The sequence below is a fragment of the Schistocerca americana genome, chromosome 7, assembly GCF_021461395.2.
Source record: "Schistocerca americana isolate TAMUIC-IGC-003095 chromosome 7, iqSchAmer2.1, whole genome shotgun sequence".
NCBI classification, from domain to species: domain Eukaryota; kingdom Metazoa; phylum Arthropoda; class Insecta; order Orthoptera; family Acrididae; genus Schistocerca; species Schistocerca americana.
Genome location: NC_060125.1, coordinates 258,597,882 through 258,623,790, shown reverse-complemented (window position 1 = coordinate 258,623,790; position 25,909 = coordinate 258,597,882). Strand labels below are relative to the sequence as shown.

Genomic DNA, 25,909 nt, shown 5'->3' with positions numbered 1-25,909 from the left:
ACGACAACTTTCTAAAGCGGCCACTACCACCTCTACATTGTAAACAGGTAGTGCGGTGAGTGTAGCAGATTTTGTGACTTCGTTTGACTGCAAGGGTCATGGCAAGTCTATGGGTTTTTTGGTAGGTTTTTAATTGTATTTCTATGCACAGTACAAGGAAAGTAAACTCAGACAGCGTGCTGGTAATTGTGAGAAAACGTGTGTTACATCCTGCCATTTCGTATGGGTAATGTGTTTCTTTGTGTGGGCAAGGAGTATGGCTCATTGTTTTGAAGTGGCAGTCATGAGTAGCCGTTTTGGAGGGAAGATTATGTCACAGTAGTGTATATGCCATCGTCGTCATTCCATATTCTTCTTTTGTCGTTTGTTAGATTTTGTGTAACTGATACACGGTTACCATGTCGTTTTCGATACCACAATGGACTACCCAGGAGGAAACGTTGCCAATTTCAGCATCCCAAGTAGATGCGTTGTGAGAAAATATTGCAAATACACTAAAAAAAGTAAAAGTTGAGTGGGAAAACAACTTAGCTTTGCACAGTTCAATTGCTTATGTGCGTGCGAAAGCTAAATGAATAAAGGCTGACCTGGGAAAAATCTTAGCTTTGCGCGGTAGAGTTACTCCAGAGCAAGAAGAGAAACTGCAACAAGGCAAGGACGAATAATGGATTAAAAACGACAAATTTGTTTCTCCGGCGACAGAGAACATTAGGCATTACAGAAGGACTGAGAGATTAAATAGGAGTAGCACTTGCACAGAATCAGGAAATAGGGATAATGAAGTTGACAGTGTAAGTTTAATTGATGCACACAGTACTTGTGGAAGTTAATGAAGAATTATCAGTGCCAATATCTTGTGATAACACGGAGTGTGAATTTGCTGTAGTGGCAGATGAAGTGAGTGTCTGCTGTGCTGAAGTAAATGAGAGTGGGAATGGCAACATGGGTGAGACTGGATTAGCTGCAGAAGTAACTATCACATCAGGTGATAATGGGCGATATATACAGGCCGTGGAGCCTTGGCCAGATTTACAGGGAAGTACATGTGGCATTGATTCTTGTGTCGTGAAGAGTGTAGCTGCAGATGTTAATTTTACTGTAGGTACTGCGAAGGCTGCACAGGAAACTACTGATGACGTTCGTTATGTTGCGACAGTTGTGGATAATGAAATACCACAGACGCTTTTATTTAGGAAGGATGCCGCCCCCTCAGAAAGGACTACTGTAATGAAGAGCGATGTCTGTGCGTGCATACGAGAGAAATTCACTAGGTTAACCACAGGAAGAGGAGCTTGTATCTTTCTATTAACATGGTACATTTGTTTTTCTTGTCCAAAAATTTATATAGGTCACAATCCAAAGCTTGGATGTCTACAGGAGGGCAGGAATATTGCACTATGACTTCGTCTAGCAATGAACTGTTCCTGCGACGCTCAATAAAAAAGACGTCGTACAGAGACAAGAGAGCATCAGCCTAGAGTCCAGACCCTTTTTCACAAGAGGATATATTTAGACTGAAAGAGCGCTTATTCAGGATGCCGACGGAGCGTGTCAAACGTAAGGGGCCATTCAGCGTCTCTGCACGGTAAAGATGAGGAATATTACAGCTCTGGCTAAGCTACTGCTGGATCTGAGTGAACAAATATAAACATCAGAACGAATGGAATCGCCACTCAATGACGACATTCGGCCACTCCAGCCTGTAGTCTTTCCCAGGGTGGGGGTGCTGCTGTTTAAGAAGTTGTGGCCATCAGGCTTTCATTAATACCCCTTCTCTCGTCCAGAGTAGACCCTCACTCTCAGATACTCTCAGACGTCCTCAGATGATCGCTGACGCTCTCTGTACACGACAGTATAGGGGTGTATACGTGCTTTCGAACGGCAGTCATGAGCTGGTAAATTTGAGACGAAGACTAGTGAAGTGCCAGAAGAAGTATTCAGACCCCTTCCAAGAATTTCATCTCCAGTAGCTACAAGCACCCACATGAGGTGGTGACCATATGCAGATAACTTAGTGCCTTCACACCATCGTGTCACCTGCTGGGTGACTGATGCTGACCATAGCCTCCTAGAGAAACAACTGTTCGATTCTGGGCTAGTGGCTACCCGAAACGCTGTTCAACAGGTCTTTTCGACCCTCATCACTGCTGATCACCGCCTAGTCCCGGTGTATGCCTTCAACTTCAGCCACGCTGGGTACAACAACTTAAACACTATCCGTTCCGATGTGGTACGCTGCAACCACGAGACATAAGGCCTCCAGAATCTGCACCTGTCACACATCGATAACGGGACGCGGTAGCATGAGCTTCCGGCGGCATCGCTGACGCAGGTGCTCACCGCTGCTAACACGTGCTGTCTCCCGACATGGCAGTTGCTGACATTGGTAAGCAACGCATCTACAGCCAACTACTTCAGTGAGGGCTTAGCCTCCGATCTGCTGCAATTCTGTCTCGCACCAAAATGAATAAAGGACTGTTGTAATTAGAGATGTTTCGGTGTTGAATTCCGGTCACCATCTCCTCCAAAACCATGTCTCAGGCCGAGCGGTTCTAGGCGCTGCAGTCCGGAACCACACGACTGCTGCGGTCGCAGGTTCGAATCCTGCCTCGGCATGGATGTGTGTGAAGTCCTTAGGTTAGTTAGGTTTAAGTAATTCTAAGTTGTAGGCGACTGATGACCTCACATGTTAAGTCCCATAGTGCTCAGAGCCATTTGAACCATTTGAACCCAGGTCCCACGCGAGGAAGCGACGTTTGCTGAACTACGAATGGCCGATTCCCCCACCGCCGTGACGTCAAGTCCCGACCTCACATGTTACACAATCTTTCACTTGTCTCCACGATAACTCGATCACATCAAGACGACACATGTACGGCAACAGTATGGCAACTGAATGGCATAACAATGTAATACATTTCCTTCTTGGATCTGTTCTATTTGTGCAATGGGTATGCATTTTCGCATTGTCTCTCCATGTTGTCATGTTGTATCTTCTCAAATAACCAAACATTTCTACACTTAGTGATCTTTTTGTTGGTGATTTCTCGATTTCTTTTCTGCAATATGAAGTGTGCCCATACCTACAACAAATGGTTCAAATGGCTCTAAGCACTATGTGACATAACATCTGAAGTCATCAGTCCTCTAGACTTAGAACTACTTTAACCTAACTAAGCTAAGGACATGACACACATCCATGCCCGCGGCAGGATTCGAACTTGCGACTGTAGTAGCCGCGCGGTTTCGGACTGAAGCGCCTAGAACCGCTTGACCGTAGCGGCCGGCTAACTACAACAGCACACTGTTCTTGCAGTTCGGTTAACTTGGAACAAACGTTCTCCTCTACCACTCCTCAAAATTTGCAGAGTTCGTCTACCGATGGTAATCACAAGTAGCTGTTCCCGCCTTGCACATTAATCCACATTCAGCAGAACCTGAGTAACCTCCAAGTCATACAACGATGATCTTGATCGGCGCACTTACGTTGCTTTTGACTCGTACTATGTAACTACGTTGTCAGTATGTTTTGAAAATCGAGTTTAAGTTAACCGAAGTCTCAACGATATGAATTACTAGCCTATCGTCCTTTAATTTTCTTCCCGTCTGCATAGAACGGTATACAATATTTTCTGTTTCTGCTGATAACTTTCTTCCTGACACTTTTTTCCTTTTTTTTTCACGCACATCCAATTACATCCAGAATATGTGTTGAAGTCGTGTCTTTCCTCTGGAACGTAATTTGCTTTTTGAGAACAAGCAGAAGTTTGGTATACGTGAAATCGACCTCCTACGTCAAATCAAAATGTTAAGTAATGTCCTTCATTCACGAGGAGGATCAAAATCTTCCACATGTACCTTCTTCCACGTGATTCAGTTTCCTTCAGGAAGTTGACAAGTAGCTGTTTCTTTTTCTTCTTTTTTTCGAACTTCGTTTCTCACCTGTAGGACTGATTTCTGCAAAATGTCACAATACTTTGTAGCCCTACCAGATGGTTTCGTTTTAGGGATACGATTTTGTTTTCTAGCATTCTCATCGTAGCAAGTGGTAATTTGCGCAATTAAACATCTTTAATCGCTATGGAGTGTCTTCTCACATCACAAGAACGGTACCATAGTGGCGTCGAATTGGTGTTTCCCACAACAAACGTTTTAGTCGTGACTTTCCGATCGTCAAAGGTAGCTCCAACGTTGGGGAAGGCTCTGATCGGAAATACCACGGTACAAAACTGTTTGGTGTTAGCTGTGGTTTTTCCGACCTTCTTGTAGTAAGAAAATCCCTTAAAATTTTATACAAGGTTTGGACTTGCTGTGCACATAGCAGATAGACATGTTTAAATATTAATGACATTCGTATTTCAGCTCTTTTGTTCGAATATGGAGCTGCTACCGAGACTGTCAAAAGACCAATGACGTAAAAGAAAATAAGTTAATATTCAGTCGCGGTTCTTCTCGGCAATATTAACATGCTGAACATCTAAAATTGATTTTAACAGATGAAGCAATACCTAGACTTTTCACAGGCTGACAGATTGTAATCCTAGACAAATCAGTGTTCCTACGACGTATCAGGATATTTCGATTGATCCCCTAATTGTTATGAGCAGCATATATTATTAAACATTCTGTACCGATTTACCCTACTGGAGAAATTCTTCTTCTTGACTGCTTGTCTCGTGATTGTTTTTAATTAATTTTGGCACACAGTTTTTACTGAGGAAGGTTTGTTCACTTTATTACGGAGGTGATTGTACACCAGGTGGCATGGATGTACATGGGATGCCAAGTGAGTTGTTGTGTAGGCTGCTGACGTCAGACTGTAGCCAATCCGGAGAGCCGGCAGCTGCTGTTACTGGGAGAGCAGCTACACCTTTCCCATTGTTCTCTCCTGGAGAGCTCGCCGCAACTGTCCCTTGCTAACCTTCCCCGTGGCCACACGAGGGATGGACTCCAGCACGAAGACGCCACCATGTAGAAGCTTCTCCTCACTGCCGCACGCCCTCTCTGAAACGGAACATAAGCCGAGTCTTTACTTCACTTCGATGGGTGCTGTGGGTTAGCCTAGATTAGGTAGACTGCAGTGTTGTAGCACACAAGATGTTCCCTCCTCATTATATGGGGGTAACTGGCCATACTAATATACAGTGGTAGTGGTAAAACTCACAGTTTCATACACAGAAATTTCAAATCAGTTTTATTGCAGTAAAAAGTGTGAGTAATTTTGGGTAGCTGGACTAATATCCAAATTACAACGTGTCTTAAAATTGCATGCGTGCTGGTTCACGAAAGATGACACCTAGATGTGGCTAAAAAATGGTTCAAGTGGCTCTGAGCACTATGGGACTTAACATCTGAGGTCATCAGTCCCCTAGAACTTAGAACTACTTAAACCTAACTAACCTAAGGACATCACACACATCCATGCCCGCGGCAGGATTCGAACCTGCAACCGTAGCGGTCGTGCGGTTCCAGACTGAAGCGCCTAGAACAGCTCGGCCACACCGGCCGGCTGTAGATGTGGCTTTGCACACGCTAAGCTGATGCAGTGAGCGGAAACAGTTTGGTTACAGGCAACAGAGCACTACAGGAACACCGCGCTTTTTTACATTTTACCAACGAAAGCGACGGAGGTAGATTAGAAGCTGATATAAATGTATTACTTTTGAATACATTGTGGGAGTGAAACAGTGATCGAAGTGTTACAAAAATTTACTATCAGAAACAGTCTTCATCACAAATTATTTATTACGGTGACCGGTTTCGACCAGTACTGTGGTCATCTTCAGACCAATGAGTAATCACTAGTGATTCTTCAGCAGAAGGAGGTCCTTACTCATTGGTCTGAAGATGATCACAGTAGTGGTCGAAACCGGTCACCATAAGAAATAAAATGTGATCAAGACTGTTTTTGATAGTAAAAAAAAATGATGTGAATGTACTCTACGGAAGTTGTCGCCAGTGATAAATGTTTCCACTGTTTGTTGAAACACTGGTAAGGAGCGTGATAATGATGCACCATATTTGGTCCGAATATCAAGAACGATAATGATAGGTATTACATTGCGAGTGCGACATCTGCTGACATAGTCGGCGATTCTACCCGTCGGTGATATTATACGTACTAGTGCGACCAGCGTTATCATCACCATTAATCATTAATTAAGATGCGGATGAGCGGAATTTTATTCGTAATTTATGACACACACACACACACACACACACACACACACACTCATGGAATTTGTTCTTTCACAAGATCCATCTTCACATGGGATGTGACTCAGTGCAAGTCTTGTTCTTTCACAAAATCCACTTTCACATGGGATGTGACTCAGTGCAAGTTTGATGCAAGATAGCGCACGAAAGCATTATGTTCAAAGGGCAGTGTTGTCTGCATAGCATATCAATGGACATCCAAACATATGTCATCAGTGCTTCGATCGTTTCCAAAACAAGCCTTAACTGACAATTTCCAAAACTTTTAACCAAAATTGTATTTTGCGTTGCCATTCGTACTCAGTGAAACTTGACAGGTGTTAACAAGTGAACGCTCTGAGTGTTACGTATTTTATACATGAAACATATTATTTCCTTCAGTTTCGTACCAGTTGGACTTCTCCAATATCATGGGCTTGTGCTTTCCTTCGTTTGTTTGTTTTTCTACTAGTTAGGAGTTGTTTTGCCACTATTGCGACAAACCGATCTCACACCTAATTTCTATACGCAGATCGCCTAGAGAGTGGCGACATGTGTTGAAAGTGAACATGATATTAGAAGCATTATTCCAATGGGCATGATATTAGAAGCATTATTCCAGGCGAACGCCTGTAGCGTATGCAGCCCTTACTTTGTCCTTTCAGAAACATATTTGCTGATAGTTAAGGTAACAGAGAAAATTTGATATAGGAAGAGCATGATACTTTTCTTTGAAATTTCTACAGCTCTAAAAACTTCAGAAAATAATTAGTACAAGGTGTTTCAGTACCTATCTGTCATTTGAAGAACGAAACGTCTCACACAACGAAAAATATCATTTTTAACCAATCTTCTATGAATTACGCTCACAAGCGTCAAGGTAATTAACTAGAAAATTTTCGTTGTGCTTCTAAATCTACATTGTTCCTTACGAGTGCGTTATCTTGCGAGGGCAGTCGAAAATATTTATGTCATAGCAAGCAACAGTGGAGAATGGGCGTTAGAGAGGTACAATTACGGTATGAGCACTGTTTTTGGCCAACAGCTGCTTACAGTAAGTTTCATTTGCTTGATTACTGGTCTGCGTATAAAAATCGCACTCCTTTAAAACGAACTATCCCTCCTGAAAAGTATGTGACATTGCAATTCATACAACCTGGAGCCACTGGGAAAATTCAGCCTACGGATATTTCTTTTATTTTTTTCATGCCTATAAAACATATTATTACACTATCTGCAGCTACGCTTTAAAGGAGAGCCAGTTTCACAATAAGCTCCACTACGGACTGTAGCGCATTCGGCTGCATGCCATCACAATACATGTTCTCATCACCCTGTCACACCAATATGATTCTATATGCATTTTTTAAGAGTGGACATCTATCTGAACGTCATGCACGGTTTGTGGCTCCCAAGGAGTTCTCCCTCGATCTTAATGGTGCGAACCTTTGCAATCATCGTGATACGCCATTTTTCATTCGGTGTTTTCAACATTTCTAGAATTTCTACGATATCCATTTTTTGAAGTGTAATACATACATCCCATATAGGGTCGATCTTTGCACCCCCCTGACACACATTTTCTGTCGGCTTTCTGGTGCACATGGTGCGTCATTAGCAGCTAATATTTTCCCTTCAAATGAGCCTTACTAAAGACTGAATTTGCGACGTCACACTCAAGGAATTCCTTGTTAGTTATACCTGTAGAATTCACGAAGTATGTGTTTGTGTTACAAGGAAGACAATCATACGTCGAAGATCTTAATGTAATACTAATGTTATGTATGTGTACGATGTTATGAAAATCCTCTGTTCTATAAAGAAACTTCTCTTTTGATGTTCATTTTACATTTGTGTTCTTGAAATTTTTGAAAAAAATCAGGAGATCTTAAATTTTTTATCTTGTTTTACACTTGCAGTTTACGTTAAAGATTTTAAGAAAAATTGAAAACGTTAAATTCCGTAAGTTTGTAGCTACAAGAGATTTTTGGTTTAATCTCTGGGACATAACGGGGTGTTACACTGAACGAAACGATTCACACGTCTGCGACGGCTGGGATTAAAGATTCATAAATGACCTCGCACCATTTTCCTGTGAGACAGACAGTCACACTCCTGCTGTCTACTATGAGTTGATCGCGTTATCTGTCAGATTCTTCTGCTATTGGCAGGAGATGTTGTTGTCTAAATTTTGAATGGAAGAAATAGGAAGCGGACGGGAGAAAACTACAGTAAGTAAGAAGTATTTTTAGACTTTAATTGGAAAATATATTGTTACCGAAGAAAACATAATTCCAGGTAGCCTTGTTCCAAAAATTATGACGCGATCATCACGAATAATGACGAGATTCCATACTGTTCTAGGCAAGTAAATATAATAGACACACTCATGAAAATGATTGTGGACACTAGCTCGACCACAGTGAAAGCAAACCACGAGTGTTGAGGGGCAAAAGCAAAAAGAGAGGCGCGTCGATGTGACTTAGGACATTATTGCTGGTGGAGATGCAATGCTAGACGAAGGAGTGCTGCTTCTCGTAACGGTGCGTGAGTAACAGCCGGAGTTGTTGACACATTCTGATCGGAACTCATGACACTCGACATCAGTAGGATGTTAGACGAGACTGCTTCTCAAACTTTCCATCCTTGATTAAGATGGCGACCACTTCCGAGTTACTGTTACTTACAAAGAGGGACGTCTTTCATCTTCGAACAACTGCGTACGACTGAGGATGAGAGATGGGATTTCTGAACTTCTGTTACCACCAACATTCCTCCTCAGCACACCTCCGCGATACGCGAAATGGTGTCAGATGCCAACACAAAATGGAGGCGGTGGGGCGAACGCTTCCTGTGTCCAGACTTGAGACGTGGCTTGGGGTCTGAAGATTACGCTGCCAGGACTGTCTGAACACCAAACCTCCGAAGCGCGCGATAAATTGGTGTCCCTGCGAGACTGCTTGCCGTCTGGTTCATATATGAACGTAACGGCTGTTAATTTTAAAGCAATCAGCCATCTTGAGGGATTTTAAAAGACTTTAATTAATAGGTGGCCAGCAAAAATCATTAGACCCCTCTGTCCTATAGTCTGCCTTGAGGGCATGAAGACGGTGTGGTTTGATGGTCGGAGGATATTAACTTTAATGGTCAAATCCAAGAATTTTATTAAAAAAACTTTTAAGTTAATCAGCTCATAGGTCTGTGTTTGGTATCAACTGATTCGCTATCTCACCAGCGGTGTAAGTAAGTAATCAGATTATGGGAATTAATTTTATATCACTCTTTTTCTACATTTTTGGCACTGGGAAAGGCAATGTTTGGGACCATGCCACGTGCGGTATCTGCCCATGAAACATATGAATATTTTTAAAAGTAGTTTTAAAATGAGAAATTCTTAAATTAACATTCATTAAATTTGTTGCAAGAGAAAGTATTAACGCTATTAAATTTTTAGTTAAAGCCTTGATGTTATTTTTTTAGAGGGTTTAGACAAGGAAATACAGTCAAATTCTTGTGCAGCAAGCTCTACTTATTGTTGTAATAAATGGCAAATAGTAACAGTTCTTTAAATATTGTAAGGAAAAGATAGAAAAGCAAATAAGATCCACATCTCAAACCCGAGTCTCTCCTGTCTCAAATAACTGATGAAGGAAATAACGCTCGACGAAAAGTGGTGTGTATATTATCGTTGTTCAAAGTTTGTCGATGAGGCATTACCAAATAAATTAGAAGAAGTCCGAATGTTGGCGAAATGGCTACCTGAAAAATTACGTGTCAAAACCTATCCGGGCTTCATATGTGTTTGTCTCCAAGACACTACTCTGAGAGGGACGTATTACTGTACTTGATTTCGTATTTTATTCGGCAACTACGAGTTCCCAACAAATAGTGATTCCTAGCATTCTAGACTCTAGACCCATTTGAAGTATCCAGACACTGGTCCTAGAATATGGTTCATTTTATGAGAGGAAATGTGCAACAACGTTAACTGTGCTTGTACAACCTTGTTCTCATATAGAAGAAAGATATATTTAGATAAAGCTACTCGTGTCGAACACATGTGAACTTCTATTAAACCTGCACATTCCACGAGTGATATCCCAAACGCTACTCAGAACGAGCACAACTCTCTGTGTTCTTCTTGAGGGTATTTTTGGCCTGTCGTTGCAACTACAAAAAGCGTTATTTTTTCAGCAGAGGCGTTTCGCTTTATTCAGTTAAAGTATCATCAGTGGTCTGTAATTAAGTTATTTACATTTTGATTTGCTTTTTAGATCGAAAAACAGTTCGTTAAGGATAGGTTGATTGGTACTTCCGGTAATTTTTCAGCTGATTTCTCGCTTACATCGGGAAATGCGGTCTGCTAGCACATCGACGTTTTTCTGTTTTTGACACTGATAATCAACGATAAGCAGTTTAGACAATAAAAGAATAGAAGGTTTTGAACTATGGCGCAACAGAAGAAAGCTAAAGATTAGATGGGTAGATCATATAATTAATTAGGAGGTATTAAATATATTTGGGGAGCAAAGAAAATCGTGGCATAACCTGACTTGAAGAAGGGATTATTTGATAGGATATATTCTGAGACATCAAGTGATCACCAGTTTAGTACTGGATGAATATTAGGGGGGGGGGGGTAGGGGGAATAAGAATCTTAGAGGGAGACAAGCAGATTCAGAAGGATGGAAGTTGCAATGGTTTTTCGAAGATGAGGAGGCTTTCAAGGGATACAGAAGCATAGAGAGTTGCATCAGACCAGTCTTCGAACTGAATACCACAACGACAACACCGTATGGCTCACTTTATAATCCCTTATCACAGTATGGTTGCCAAGGCCTGGTGCAAGTATATTTGGTCGTCACTACCCTAGTAAGCCTACCAGGAAAAGAGGACCCGCCGAATTTAGCATGGAATCCGAACCATGTGTCGTTCCTGGCGAGTCTTCACATAGTTGAAAAGTGAAGTTTACAGTAAATGGAGACTGAATATTGATCCAGTTCGACCGATATTGGATCCCACGACTTCTCGGTTGTCCTGTCGCGCACCTTTCCACTAGCCCACTGGGCCAACAGGGATGTAACAGGGAACGTCCGCATCGGTTGTGCAGTCAGAGCGGTGGATTGCTAAGTGAAGGAGCCCAGGTTTGATTGCTGGCTGGGTTGTAGATTTTGCCACTCACGGAATGGTTGTTGTGTTGTCCTTACGTTCGTATCGTCATAATTGGCTTTCCACTGTTGAGATAGCTGTGTGGGCAAGTCCCAAAATTCAGTATATCGACAGAGAATATGTACTAATAATACAGAAGTTAAGATTTATTCTTCTCCAAAACTATTGTTTCCGCTACTTCTACACATTGCTTCCAGTCCACTGGAGCGATGAAAACCATTTCGACCTGATTGTTTGAGGGGGACGGGGGAGTGGATTTCTTTACCACGGACCAGAAACACACGCCACTGACATAGTGTTTCTCAGCTAAAAGTGTGTACATCTACAACAGCTGTTTGTATCTGGTAATTTGGAAATCTGAGCTGACACCGAGTGCATACGGAGCATTCTGACAGAAATTTTTCCCTCGCTAAGGACGCGAATGGAATAAGACAGAAATTCACTAATATTGATACGCTGTAACGTCTGACACGCACTTCAATTTGGCGTTCGGAGTTTGTATGAAGATGCGAAAGTGCTTTCTCCTATCCCTTGATACAATCTCCTGTAGTGAAACAGTGTGATCTTATCAGCGCGTAGTCAAAAACATATCTTGCTGCTATGTTTGGATTTTATACAACAATGAACAGGCCAATTAAAGTCATAGTCTGTGTTTTGTTTATCGACAACGTCAGTCACAATACCGTTTCGACAGTAGGAAATCCAGTACATCCACATACGTGTTGGAGGTGAAAGTAGACCTCCATTGTCAGTAAGGTTTAGTAGACTGCATAATTATCTTAATCGTTACCTGGACAATCCGTCTTGAGTACGTTCCTCAGTCTTTCCTCATGCATCTAACGGTGTTTTGAAGCTTAGATACGTTGCTTCTTTGCGGCAAGAAGAGCTGTCAGCACTGGAAGTTGCCCAGTGAGCTGGAGTACACCACACAGGAGCCACTCCATCATTACACCGCAATCGTCAGAGATCTCAAGACCTGTAACGTATTGATCGTTCTCTGCCAAGAGCACCAACTGGCTCTTAAGGATCCTGAGAAGAATAAAACATAATTGCGCAAATGGGAAGGCTGTTGTCGGCCCAGACAATTCACAAGCGTCTGCACACGTTCATTTTGGCCCTTGTGCGCCCCCGTTACGAAAAAAAAGTGCAAAAGTCCCAGTCCCGTAGTGCACAAATAATGAGGGAATGGGAACGGATGGAATGAAATCTGTATCAGTGGCATCGGGTGGTCCTCATCAAAAAGTACAGGATGTTTGTAGCGTCAGATGACCATCATAAAAGAGTGTGGAAGGGGGGGGGGGGGGGGGGGCAGGCATCAATGCACATCTCAGGTACGCAATCACACAGGGTCACCACGAAGGTATGTCAGTTTTTGGACTGGTATTACATCCGACGCCCAGCTTCACTGTCGAGGGTGCTTATCGGGCTGTGTAGTATCGGCTCAGAACTTGTATCTCACTATAAATTACTACAGCCCTGATGAAAATGCACAAGAGTACCGCACCCAACCTCCTGAATACCTTCACCCAGAACGGTGAAACCAGCTGCAACCGATACTGACAGGATACCGACTGAAAATGCTTGGAACCAGTATAAAGTTGCAACAACTCTTCGCAGAAATCCGCCTGAAAGACTGGATGACCATAGGACGACCAGGCTTGAGGAGCAACATTTTACCCATCTTGTGGACAACAGGCCAAGTTACAATGTGCTGCATACAGCAGCAGGGTATTTTATGCCATCGATCGACAGGCGTGCAAAGATGGGCACTTTTGGGCCGCCTATACTTTGGGTAACGTTTGGTGTTTATTTCACAGCAAAATGATTTAGTTTTGTATTTCATAAAGCTTATTCTTTCACAAATTCCTTGAGTCTAAGTCCTACCAACACACACACACACACACACACACACACACACACACACACACACACACACACACGAACGCACACACACACTCACACACACCTGCTGATAAGCAGGGGTGCAACACTTTCTTTTTCAGAATAGACTGAAAAATCAGCCTACCAGTTGCAAATAAAGGTTTAGTATCCATTGACCATGATTTCCATATTTGTAAAAATATCTTCTTCAGAAATATTAGCCCTAAAAATGTATACACCAGTTCCAAAATATTTTTTTTTACAAACTTAATAATATATTAATAGAAAAATATTTGTGAAGTAAGCGTAATCACTTATTAGATCACATGGTGCAGCAATAGTTACATGAAGCCGAGTTCTCTTGTCATAAACGAAATTGGTGAAACAGGAGTTATTGCAAGCCATGGCTTTAGATAGCTCCAGACTACATATATCGTACTTCAGAAAGACTGCTCATTAGTAAACGCCCGCAGGTAGAGGCTCTTGTCAACATATAAACGTAATAGGCGTCACAAGATAAAATATTTGCGTAAGTTACTTGTAATTTATGCCAGAGACTAAGGCCAACTACTACAAATATACAGACTCAGGCGACTAGGAAAAACTGGGCTGTAGAGGGCGCTAAATAGATGCGCTAAGAACTGGCAGCTGGTTGTGTTGAAAACACCATTTTGTAATAAAGTAAGTATGAAAATTCCTCTACAAGGCTTTTTTTTCTTTCTTTCTTTGGGCCTCGTCCCGCGCCAACGCGGGGTCGGCCTTGTTATTACGGATTTGGCAGTGTTGGTTGCAGAGGGTGGTCAGATGCCCTTCCTGCCGCCACCCCGAATCCTCCGCGATGTAAGTAGTGGACCCCAGCTGTCTGCGTCTAGTGGAAGCCACGAAATAGTGCGATCGTGCGAGTCGTGTAACTGAGTGGAACGTGGGGACCAGCCCGGCATTCACAAAGTGAGATGTGGAAAACCACCTAAAAACTACATCCAGGCTGACCGGCATACCGGCCCTCGTCGTTAATCCGCCATGCGGATTCGATTCAGGACTGGCGCGCCTACCCCAGTCCAGGAAGCAGCGCATTAGCACTCTCGGCTACCCTGGCGGATCCTTTATAAGCCTATTAATAAGTAACATAAATTTAGCGTGTAGAAGGTGTTCTGCTTACAAAAGATCATCTGAGGGCCAATACTTCTTTAGAAGATACTTTTACAAATATCTAAACTATGGCCAAGGGATAATAAACGTTTATTCACAACTGGATGGCTGATTTTTCAATCTGTTCTTAGTTACACAGTTGCTGTTCCGCAGCCATGTTTAAGACTTTCTTCTTCTGTATGTATTCAGTGATACCATTATTTTAGTGCTTAGTGCTATATGTGTCCTCACCTTTGACCAGTTGCTTGAGCTCGTCAGGAGTGACGGTGGCGCCTGGGGTCAGGACGACGAAGGCGGCTGGGTGCTCCTGGTCTTCATCGTGCGGTATGCCCAACACCACTGCCTCCGACACCTGCGGGTGTCCCAGCAGCCATGCCTCAATCTCAGACGGCGACACCTGCCGGAACAGTCAGCAGTCACTCCCCTGCAGGCCGCCGCAAAATACGTACAGTGTGCAGTTCACAAGAAGCTCTGCGAAATTCAGTTTGTGAACAAGGAAACAGTATGGGCAGGAGGAGGGGTTGTTAAGGGTGGGGAGGGGGGAGGAGGTAGCAAAATGCTCGCCCCTCCCGTGGCACTGGATGAGCAGCACATGTCTCTTATATCGTGCCAAAAGGCGAGCAGCTCAGTCACCGCAGCCTACGTTGGCTGGGTACAGGTTTGGCAGAGCTGGGTTTTTTGAGCTGGGGTCTGGTGGTAGCTTCCACTCTCCCCGGAGCTCTACTTGTGCTTCGACGACCACCGTGCATTGCAACAGTAGAGCGTCGTGTGGCACAGGGAATGGGAATCCTTGCTACACTGCCTGGGAACTTCTAAAAACTCCGTCTTAATGTGTGCTGCACTCCGATGAGACGGATGGCTGTTGAGTCGGAACAGCCGTTAGCGGAAAACTTCTCAGGAAGCTGTCACACTTCAATTAAATAAGCTTCATCCAGGAAAGGAGGGCTCTGTCTGGATTGATCCGTATTTCTCTATCTTCTAGTGGAACGCCTATGGAGCCTACATTAATTTCAAACACTTCAGGCCTTCGGGCGGTCTGCTGGGTATCATTAACTTCCAAATCCCAAAGAGACCACGTACGGATACTCTAGCTAGAGTCTGTAATATTAACAGACCACCTCCTGTGTAAATATGTGTTTACTGTTATTAAACGCGTGGAAGCTACGTTTGAAAAATTGTCGACTTTCGTCATAGATGAAGCCTTAGAGAGAGTTTCAGGGCAACCCAAGCCTATCAGCAGACTACCTGCGGCGTCTTGTCACCGCCCGCGCGGCTCCCCCCGTCGGAGGTTCGAGTCCTCCCTCGGTCATGGTTGTGTGTGTGTCGTCCTTAGTGTAAGTTAGATTAAATATTGTGTAAGGTTAGAGATCGATGACCTCAGTAGTTTGGTCCCTTACCACAAATTTCCAGTTTCCACATTTCTAGTCGTGACAATGAAAGTTACCCAAATAAACAAGATATTAAGCGCCGGCCGGAGTGGCCGTGCGGTTCTAGGCGCTGCAGTCTGGAACCGAGCGACCGCTACGGTCGCAGGTTCGAATCCTGCCTCGGGCATGGATATGTGTGATGTCCTTAGGTTAGTTAGGTTTAAGTAGTTCTAAGTTCTAGGCGACTGATGACCTCAGAAGTTAAGTAGCATAGTGCTCAGAGCCATTTGAACCAAGATATTAAACGCCAAGTTGTTTGCATAGTAAGTTATCCACAGTGCCACTATGAACCCGTGAACCCTTCAATCAGACCAGGGGAAACTGAAGAACCTCATTTCAAATACGTTTACGTTATCTGAAATATGATAATTTTATATGCATGTGTAAATATTTTCATTTACATGTTTTTAAAATTTGAGTTTTAGACCTAGAGAAATAAATATAAATGTATATAGTTTTTTTTTTTTTAAAAAAGCAGGGAGTGAGACAGCTGAAGGACAGTAGTGTGTAGGCAAACATGTAATGGTGTTTATTGGACTGATTAGTGGTTCAGTTCACGAGAGAACCACAAAATGTTACAGTAAGGGACCCTAATAATTATTTATATGTGGAATGTTGGTTTTAAGTGGACGCAGAGAGTTGAAGGACGGTGTCGCCTGATAGAGGATTAATGGCGTTTCTTAGATGTGGTGATGATATGTTGAGCTGGAGATACGTAAGGATACTAAGGACGACGTTAAAAATTTATCACCTGTGTGGAACATTATTTAAAGTCAGGCTACTTTGTTTGTAAGGTAACATTTAAAATGAATTGTCAAAGAGCGTTACTATCTGGTGTGTTGATATTAAACAATGAAAATGTTATTTAAAAGAGCGTTTATACATACCGTGTTGTAGAAGAAAATACATCTGGCAGGAGATAAACTGTAAGGGCGTAACACGTCGAATTTAGTGTGGTTCGTAGTGAAAGTGGTTAGCACAGCGCACTAGCATTCGGAGGACGTCGGTTCAAACCCGCGTCCGGCTATCCAGATTCTTATTTTCCGTAATTTCCCAAAACCGCTCTAGATAAATGCTGGGAAGGTTCCCTTGAAAGGGCAAAATCGGAGCTTGTGCTCCGTGTCTAACGACCTCGATGTCGATAGGACATTAAACCCAATCTCCCTTCCTTTTGATTTGTAATGAGTAAACAACATCCATTAGTACAAATACAAGCTGAGTGAAACATGTGGCACTCGCATTCTGGAGGACTGTGGTTCAAAACCCCGTGCTGCCATCCAGATATAGATTTTCGTGATTTCCCTAAATCACTCCTGTCAGTTCCGGGATGTTTCTTTTGAAAAGATCATTACCGATTTGTTTCCCCATCCTTCCGTAATTAGAGGTCGTGATCCGTATTTAATGTTGGCGCAGTCGACGGGACGTTAAATTCTAATCTTCCTTCCTTCCTTTGAAACAAGTATTTGTGTGAATTTGTATTCCAGCCCAACTGGACAAAAATGGGTCAAATGGCTCTAAGCACTATGGGACTTAACATCGGAGGTCATCAGTCCCCCAGAACTTAGAACCACTTAAACCTAACTAACCTAAGGACATCACACATATCCATGCCCGAGGCAGGATTCGAACCTGCGACCGTAGCAGCAGCGCGGTTCTGGAATGAAGCGCCTAGAACCGCTCGGCCACAGCGGCCGGCCCAACTGAACATCCTCCCATAAATTATACTGAATATATCAGCCAAATTTCTCCTATCATCAATCATTTATCAGCCATTTACAATCTTAACGGCGATTTTCGTAGGATTTGGGAGGTAGAAGCGGCCATATTGGATAGAGAAGGGACAGCAGAACGAGAGACTGCAGCATCACTCGCCGACGTCAGACGTCACAAGGCAAGCGCAACTGACCTGCTTACGTCTTTGATCATAGAAACAGTTTGACAGTAGAAGAGAACCAATAAATTGTATCACGTTGGCATTCAGAATGTAGCAAGCACTGACATTTGGAAGGAATGCATAAAGATATTTATTCATACAAGCTATATTAGAAGCATTCTAGAACAAGTCTTCTAGTAGAAACTAGCTCAAAACCATGAAAATTTTACAAGTTTCAATGTATTTGAATGAAGTTCGTTTGTCTCTTATAAAATAGATTTTACGCCGAAGTAAAGACTAGCAGTGGAGTCCTATTTTATCAATAGTAATAGTAAAATGGCGCAGTAATAACTCACAATGACTAAACGTAATGTGCATAGCAGTGGATAGGGAGGAGTTTTATATCCAAGAACATTGACGTAACTCCGATAACTCACGTGGACACCGCGGTATTTGACGAGTTCTTTTATTCTGTCAACGACGTAGAAGTTTCCATCGGTGTCGTAGTGACCCACGTCTCCAGTGTGGATCCAGCCATCCTTGTCCACGAATTCGTCTATGATAGTCGGTCCTTTGAAGCACAGCTCCCCATCGACTCCTGGACCGAGACACTTTCCAGTCTGCAAGTCCAGTACCTGCAGACAGAGCAGTCAGTTACAAATCTTACGCACGCACAGAGTCTACCTTCAAAATTAATACTCTGCTCTGAGTCCAAGACATAGAAAATTTGTTAGAGATATCCTCGTGACACGCAGCAGGCTGTTTATCGTGGCACTGCCAACACACTGCCAGTTGCGAAATGGATACTTTCACCTTGCCATGCTTGACTGAACAAGCTGCAAGACCTTGTCAAAAATGGCTGAGTGCAATAATTCAATGATCGGACAAATGAATATACTTACCACTTTGAATCATGCTTTATGACGTGTTCGAAACACCCTGAAGTCCGCTAATTCCTATCCCCTTTTACTTCTTAATCATGTCTAAGACTTCAAGATGTGTGAAACTATTAGCAATTCAGGAAGCATACAGCGGGATAATATCATGGTGTATCGATCATGCATTGACACATTTGACTTGTTATATCTTCTGTACCGATTTGCACCCGTGGTCTATGGGTAGCGTTTTCGATTCATTATAAAAACGTTTTCGGTCCTAGGTTCGAATCGCGCAGCGCAGCTGTAATTGAAGAAATGTCATGATGATCTCTCCATTGGCAAAAGATTCCGGAATAGTCCCCCATTCGAATCTCTGGGAGAGGACTACTAAGGGGGAGGTGACCATGAGAAAAAAGACTGAATAATCAACGAAAGGATACCGTTGTAAGAGTCGGGGCGTGGAGTATCAGAAACTTGAACGTGCTAGGCAAACTAGAAAATCTGAAAAGGGAAATGCAGAGGCTCAATCTAGATATAGTGGGGTCAGATGAGTGTAGGGCAACATCAACAGCAGCAGAAAATGGTATAACGGGATTAAGATTCGTTATGAATAGGAAGGTAGGGCAGAGAGTCTGTTACAGTGAACAGTTCAGAGATAGGGTTTTTCTTATCAGAATCGACAGCAAACCAACACCGACAACGATAGTTCAGGTATACATGCCGACGTCGCAAGCTGTAGATGAAGAGATAGAGAAGGTCTATAAGGATATTGAAAAGATAATACAGTACGTAAAGGGAGACGGAAATCTAACAGTCATGGGGTACTGGAATACAGTTGTAGGGGCAATAGAAGAAAAGCTTACAGGAGACTATGGCTTGGGAGAAGGAATGAGACAGGAGAAAGACTAACTGAGTCCTGTAATAAATTTCAACTAGTAATGGCGAACACTCTGTTCAAAAATCACAAGAGGAGGAGGTATACTTGGAAAAGGCCGGGTGGTACGGGAACATTTCAGTTAGATTACATCATGGTCAGACAGAGATTCCGGAATCAGATACTGCATTGTAATGCGTACCCAGAAGTAGACATTAATCAGGAAGAATCAATACGCAAAGAAGTGGGATACTGAAGTACTAAGGAATGACGAGATACGCTTGAATTTCTCTAAGGCTATAGATACAGCAATAAGGAGTAGCTCAGTAGACAGTGCAGTTGAAGAGGATTGAACATCTCTAAAAAGGGCGATAACAGAAGCTGGGAAGGAAAACACGGGTACAAAGAAGGTACCTGCGAAGAAACCATGGGTAACAGAAGAAATGCTTCAACTGGTCGATGAAAGGAGGAAGTACAAAAATGTTCCGGGAAACTCAGGAATACAGAAATAAAAGTGGCTGAGGAATGAAATAAATAGGAAGTGCAAGGAAGCTAAGACGAAATGGCTCAGAGCACTATGGGACTTAACGCTGAGGTCCCCTAGAACTTAGAACTACTTAAACCTAACTAACCTAAGGACGTCACACATCTATGCCTGAGGCAGGATTCGACCCTGCGATCGTAGCGGTCACGCGGTTCCAGACTGTAGCGCCTAGAACCGCTCGGCCACCACGGCCGGCTAAGACGAAATGGCTGCAGGAAAAATGTGAAGACATCGAAAAAGAAATGAATGTCGGAAGGCCAGACTCAGTATACAGGAAAGTCAAAACAACCTTCGGTGACATTAAAAGCAAGTGTGATAGCATTAAGAGTGTAACGGGAATGCCACTGTTAAATGCAGAGGAGAGAGCGGATAAGTGAGAAGAATACATTGAAAGCCTCAATGAGGGGCAAGATTTGTCTGATGTGATAGAAGAAGAAACAGGAGTCGATTTAGAAGAGATAGGGGAGTCAGTATGAGAATCATAATTTAAAAGAACTTTGGAGGACTTAAGATCAAATAATGCAGAAAGGATAGATAACATTCCATCACAATTTCTAAAGTCATTGGGGTAAGTGGCAACAAAACGACATACCATCTGACTTTCGGAGAAACATCATCCACACAATTCCAAAGACGGCAAGAGCTGACGAGTGCGAGAATTACTTCACAATCAGCTTAACAGTTCATGCATCCAAGTTGCTTACAAGAATGTATGACGATCAGTTTGGCTTAAGGAAAGGTAAAGGCACGAGAGAGGCAATTCTGACGTTGCGGTTAATAATGGAAGCAAGACCAAAGAAAAATCAAGACATGTTCTTAGGATTTCTCGACCTGGAAAAAGCGTTGAACTATGTAAAATGGTGCAAGATGTTCGAAATTCTGAGAAAAATAGGGGTAAGCTATAGGGAGAGATGGGTCATATACAATATGTACAACAGCCAAGAGGGAATAGTACGAGTGGACGACCAAGAACGAAGTGCTCGCATTAAAAAGCGTGTAAGACAAGGATGTAGCCTTTCGCCCCTACTGTTCAATCTGTGCATCGAGGAAGCAATGACGGAAATAAAAGAAAGGTTGAGTGGAATTAAAATTCAAGGTGAGAGGACATCAGTGATACGATTCGCTGATGACATTGCTATCCTGAGTGAAAGTGAAGAAGAACTACATGACCTGCTGAATGGAATGGACAGTGTAATGAGTACTGTATATGGATTGAGAGTAAATCGAAGAAAGACTAAGGTAACGAGAAGTAGTAGAAATGAGAACAGCGAGAAAGTTAACATCAGGTTTGATGGTCACGAAGTAGATTGAGTTAAGGAATTCTACTGCCTAAGGAGTAGAATAACCAATGAGGGATGGAGCAAGAAGGATATCAAAAGCAGACTAGGAATGGTAAAAAGGGCATTCCTGGCCAAGAGAAGTCTACTAATATCAAACATCGGCCTTAATTTGAGGAAGAAATTTCTGAGAATGTACGTCTGGAGTACAGCATTGTATGGCAGTGAAACATGGACTTTGGGAAAACGGGAACAGAAGAGAATCGAAGCATTTGAGATGTGCTACAGACGAATGTTGGAAATTAGATGGACTGATGAGGTAAGGAATGAGGAGGTTCTGTGCAGAATCGGAGAGGAAAGGAGTACTTGGAAAACACTGATAAGAAGAAGGGACAGGATGATAGGACGTTGTTAAGACATGAGGAAATGACTTCCAAGATACTGGAGGGAGCTCTAGAGGGCAAAAACTGTAGAGGGAGACAGAGATTGGAATACATCCAGCAAATAATTGGGGGCGTAGGTTGCAAGTGCTACTCTGAGATGAAGAGTTTGGTACAGGAGAGGAATTAGAGGCGGGCCGCATCAAACCAGTCAGAAGACTGATGACGATAAAAAAATCTTTTCTATGAGGAAACAGAGCGAAACAAAAAAGCAGACTATTTATATTATGGAAAATTTCGGGTTTAAATCAAATAGCTTGATTGAAAATATAGACAACACAATTGTCGTGGTTGTCTACAAGAAACTGTTACTAAACATTGCGCAGTTTCCAGTCTATGAGCCCAAATGTAGCGATTTAATTTTTTTTTTTTTCAGGTCGAGAGAGCTGACATGATCTTCTGGATGTTGCATCACAGCAAAGCTAGTGATTTACTACACAAACTCGATTATCATCTTGATGTAGAAGCTCTTTTGTCTGCGTTTGCTTTAACAATAACATATGTTTTTGAGTGGGATCCGCCTTTAGCAAAACACAATTTTGTTTTTTTGTCCCAGCCATGTTTCACTGCAGTTGCAGCATCATCAGTGGGCTTTTTATTATTATAGCTTCTAAACATAAGGAATGTTCTTTACTGTTTAAATACATCTAAACTGGTTAGTTTACTCGACAGGAGGCGCTAGTACTCAACGCAATTGGAACTTGTGACGAGTGCATATTGAAAATTTTAAAATATCGATTTCAAGCTGATTTGTCACTGCAATTAGAACTAATAGCAGCCAAAAACTCTAAACGGAGGCGAACAATGTGCACAAACTATTTTTACTAATATTTCTTGTTTCCTTAAGTATGATAATTCATTACTGAGTTTCAGTTTTGATTGTACTGACTGGAAAACAGCACTGACGGTGTTAAACTTTCACATAGGTTTTGGAACAAAAATTCGTATTTCTGATTTTAAAACAAAAAAATTTCTTTTTGAATTCGCCGCCTTGAATTGCTTAAGGGCCACATAATCACTGAACTGTAAACTTCCGTTGCCAATATTGTTTAAAGCCAATAATTTTTTGATGATTATTGACTTGTAATAAACTTTCTTTACAAAGATAGTGTAGTCAAGTAAGTTAATTTTAAAGTTATTCTATTAACAAGATTCTCCTTTCCAATCTTATTGCCAGAAGGGGCTAGTCCGTGAGCAGAAAATGACATGGACATCCAGGACACTGCAACATGTATAACTAGAGGTTGCCAGAAGCCTTTTCTCTTCCGGCAGCTCTGCAACTACTGTGACAGCTACGTTGAGCTTCTGTTAGTAAGAACAAAGTGAGAAAATCAATCCAACGATAGTGAATGTGCGACGTATTTAAATCGAAAGCTTAACACATTGTCAGTAAAGAAAAGTTGCAAACGAAATGCGCCTCATATTCAAAAGAATGGCAACGAGTGAAGAAGTAAGGATTTATAGTACTAACGCCCTCTTTAGAAAATTACAAATGGCGATCAAAAAGTTTCCATTAGATAACGTTACTACAGCGTATACGCAACGTAGTGCGACTAGGACGTGGGTATATAATCACCGACATGTAAGCATGGGATGGGTGTGGCATTACGACGTGTGTGCAGTAAATGCGGAAACTTGAACTATGGCGACGTTACTACCGACTGCATCCAGACAAGACCAGCGTGCTGTTATTATTTTCTTGGCTGTCGAAGGATAAACAACGGCAGACATCATCGGAGAATGAGGAATGTGTATGGGGCAGCATGCCTGCTCGAAACCACCGCTTTTGTCGCTCCAAGTTCCGTGCTCGTCACGGTTCGATACGAGGCGCCAGTCGGTCTGGCAGACCAGCCTCAACCATTTCAAGGCACCTGGTGTCTCCATCAGTGGGGAACGGTACTGCGCAACACTGATGAAATTACGATGTGCAATTAAAGTGAAACGTCACGCAATCCTGTGACAGGGCGTCCTATGGCCCCATTTTGCAAATGTCTTATCGCAGAAGTTATGCCAACACTCGTGCACCCAGCCTATAGCGCATTCAGTCCTGTAAAAGAGGCCTCGAATGGTCGACAATTCCTGTCGGACAAGGATGTGGAGCAGGTACTTACGGACTTCTTCACGCAGCAGGACACGGTGTTCCACCAAACGAGTATCTTCAACGGGCTGTGTCGTTGTGACGGTTGCCTCAATGCTCACGGCGATTTTGCCTAATTGGCGTACCGACTCTGGACTGTACGAATTTCGAAAGGATAATTTTGATTGCCCCTCATATTTACGCTTAGCAAATACAAGCATAAATGTCGCGTGCTGATAAGTCATTAAAATAAACGTATTGTTCTTCATAGCTGCTTCTTTTGAGCACAGTACACGGTCTAAATAGTGTAGTAAACCATACATTTTGAAACAGTCTTCTGTCATACAGCTTTACGGTAGTATATAAATGTCTTCGACAATAATTAATATTACTTCCTCCAGTTTATTTCATCACTTTTCTCTTCGGCTTAACTCTATTTAGCTTGTAACAGTAACTAAGGAACAGTAACAAAGAGAATCCCTTTTTCCTTCTAAAACCCGGTCTACAGTGTAATTAAGCTTAGTTTTATTTTCTTAAAGTTTTGTAGTAGTTCTTTTATTCTCACACTTCCCTGATAAGTCATTAAAATAAACATATTATTCTTCACAGCTGCTTCTTTTGAGCACAGTACACGGTCTAAATAGTGTAGTAAACCATAACTCTTGAAATAGCCTCCTTTCATACAGCTTTAAGGCAGTATATAAATGTCTTTTACAATTCTCTCCGGTTTAACTCTCTTTAGGTTGTAACAGTAGGGAAGTAGCTGTAACAAAGAGAACCCCTTTTTCCTTCTAAAATCCGGTCTACAGCGTAATCAAGTTTAGATGTACTATCCTTACACTTTTGGAGTAGTTCTTTTATTCTCATACTTCTCTCGAACGCAAATTTTTCTCAGTTATATCTACAACTTTAGCAGACCTTTAATTTCTCTACTCCTCAGAAATTTTTTTGGCTACTAGCTATCTAGCACGATATCGTATCACTATGGAGCTATTTATTTTGGAGATATTTCCACTCCACTTGTATACTAAGACAGAGTCTTGACATACTGCTTGGCACCCCAAAAACTGTTCCGCTAGATTCATTAAATCCCAGACATATCATTTCTAGTTGAGTAGTGTGTTTTATCTGGAATGTAGTACTGTATGGTCGTGACTCACTGAAAGTTAAAAAGGAAGTCGAAAAATACTTGGATAGTTTTGAAACATGGTTGTGGAAAAAAAAACACTTAATGTGAAAGAGACAGAGAATGACGAATGAAGAAGCACTTGAAAGAACAGGAGAGGATTTTTAGACGCCTGTATTCTCTTCTGACTGCTTCATTTGCAGCATTTTGATATTTTCTCCGTCCGTCAGTCAGAGTCAATATTTCGTGCGTTATCCAAGGATTTCTGCTGGGCCTTGTCTTTATTCCAGTTTGATCATCTGCTGTCTTCCTCGTTTCATCTCTCAAAGCTATCCATTCTTCTTCTATTACTTTTCATGCTCTTATTGCAGCCTAATGCTTCCTTTGAAGCTCTAAATAATATCTGCTCATTCAGATTATCCATATCCTATCTCTTTAAATTCCTGCTTTTCTACAATTTATTCTCTTTTAATCTGCAATGTGGAAACAGTAAATTATGGTCAGAGTCCACATCTGCCTATGGGTGTGTATGGTAATGGAGGACAGCACTTTATGAGTTAGTTTCCCCTGTTACGTTTCGTAGATCTTCATTCATTTGCAAAAGTGAGTGCATCTCACGTGACTAACGAGCACGGAAGCGTATGTTCAGTGGATAGTGTGCCAGCTAATGTGTTGGCGCTCTCAAAAGTGTGAGTCGCTAGTGAACCGCTTTATGGGCAGTGCACGCAAATGAACGCACCGCAGAAAATGTTCATTCCGGATTTAACTTAGTACTTTCGGAGTACTGACGCTTTCCATACGATGATCCGAAAAAGCATAAGAGTAGCGACAGGTTTTTCCAGAATTTTTACACGCAAGTACTGTGTAAGACTAGGAAGTGACTTTGACTGTGTATGTATCACTTCTAACTGTAAAGGTATTTAAAAAGACGGTGGGGCAGCATCCTCGAGTCATTATGCTGTCTCAAGAGGATGGTTAAGTGATTTCGGCGCATGACTT

General features: G+C 42.2%; 1 protein-coding gene across 1 annotated transcript in view; it reads right to left on the bottom strand.

Moving 5' to 3' along the window:
- Positions 1–4,710: 4,710 nt before the first annotated feature.
- Positions 4,711–25,909, bottom strand: part of LOC124622066 (4-coumarate--CoA ligase-like 1) — a 90,417-nt gene continuing 69,218 nt past the window's right edge. The window contains exons 6-8 of the mRNA XM_047147638.1: positions 18,132–18,329; positions 14,626–14,791; positions 4,711–5,004 (exon numbers count right to left, since the gene is read on the bottom strand). Of these exons, the coding sequence (XP_047003594.1) occupies positions 4,865–5,004; positions 14,626–14,791; positions 18,132–18,329 (504 nt within the window). The 3' untranslated portion in view covers positions 4,711–4,864. The remainder of the gene's footprint in view (positions 5,005–14,625; positions 14,792–18,131; positions 18,330–25,909) is intronic.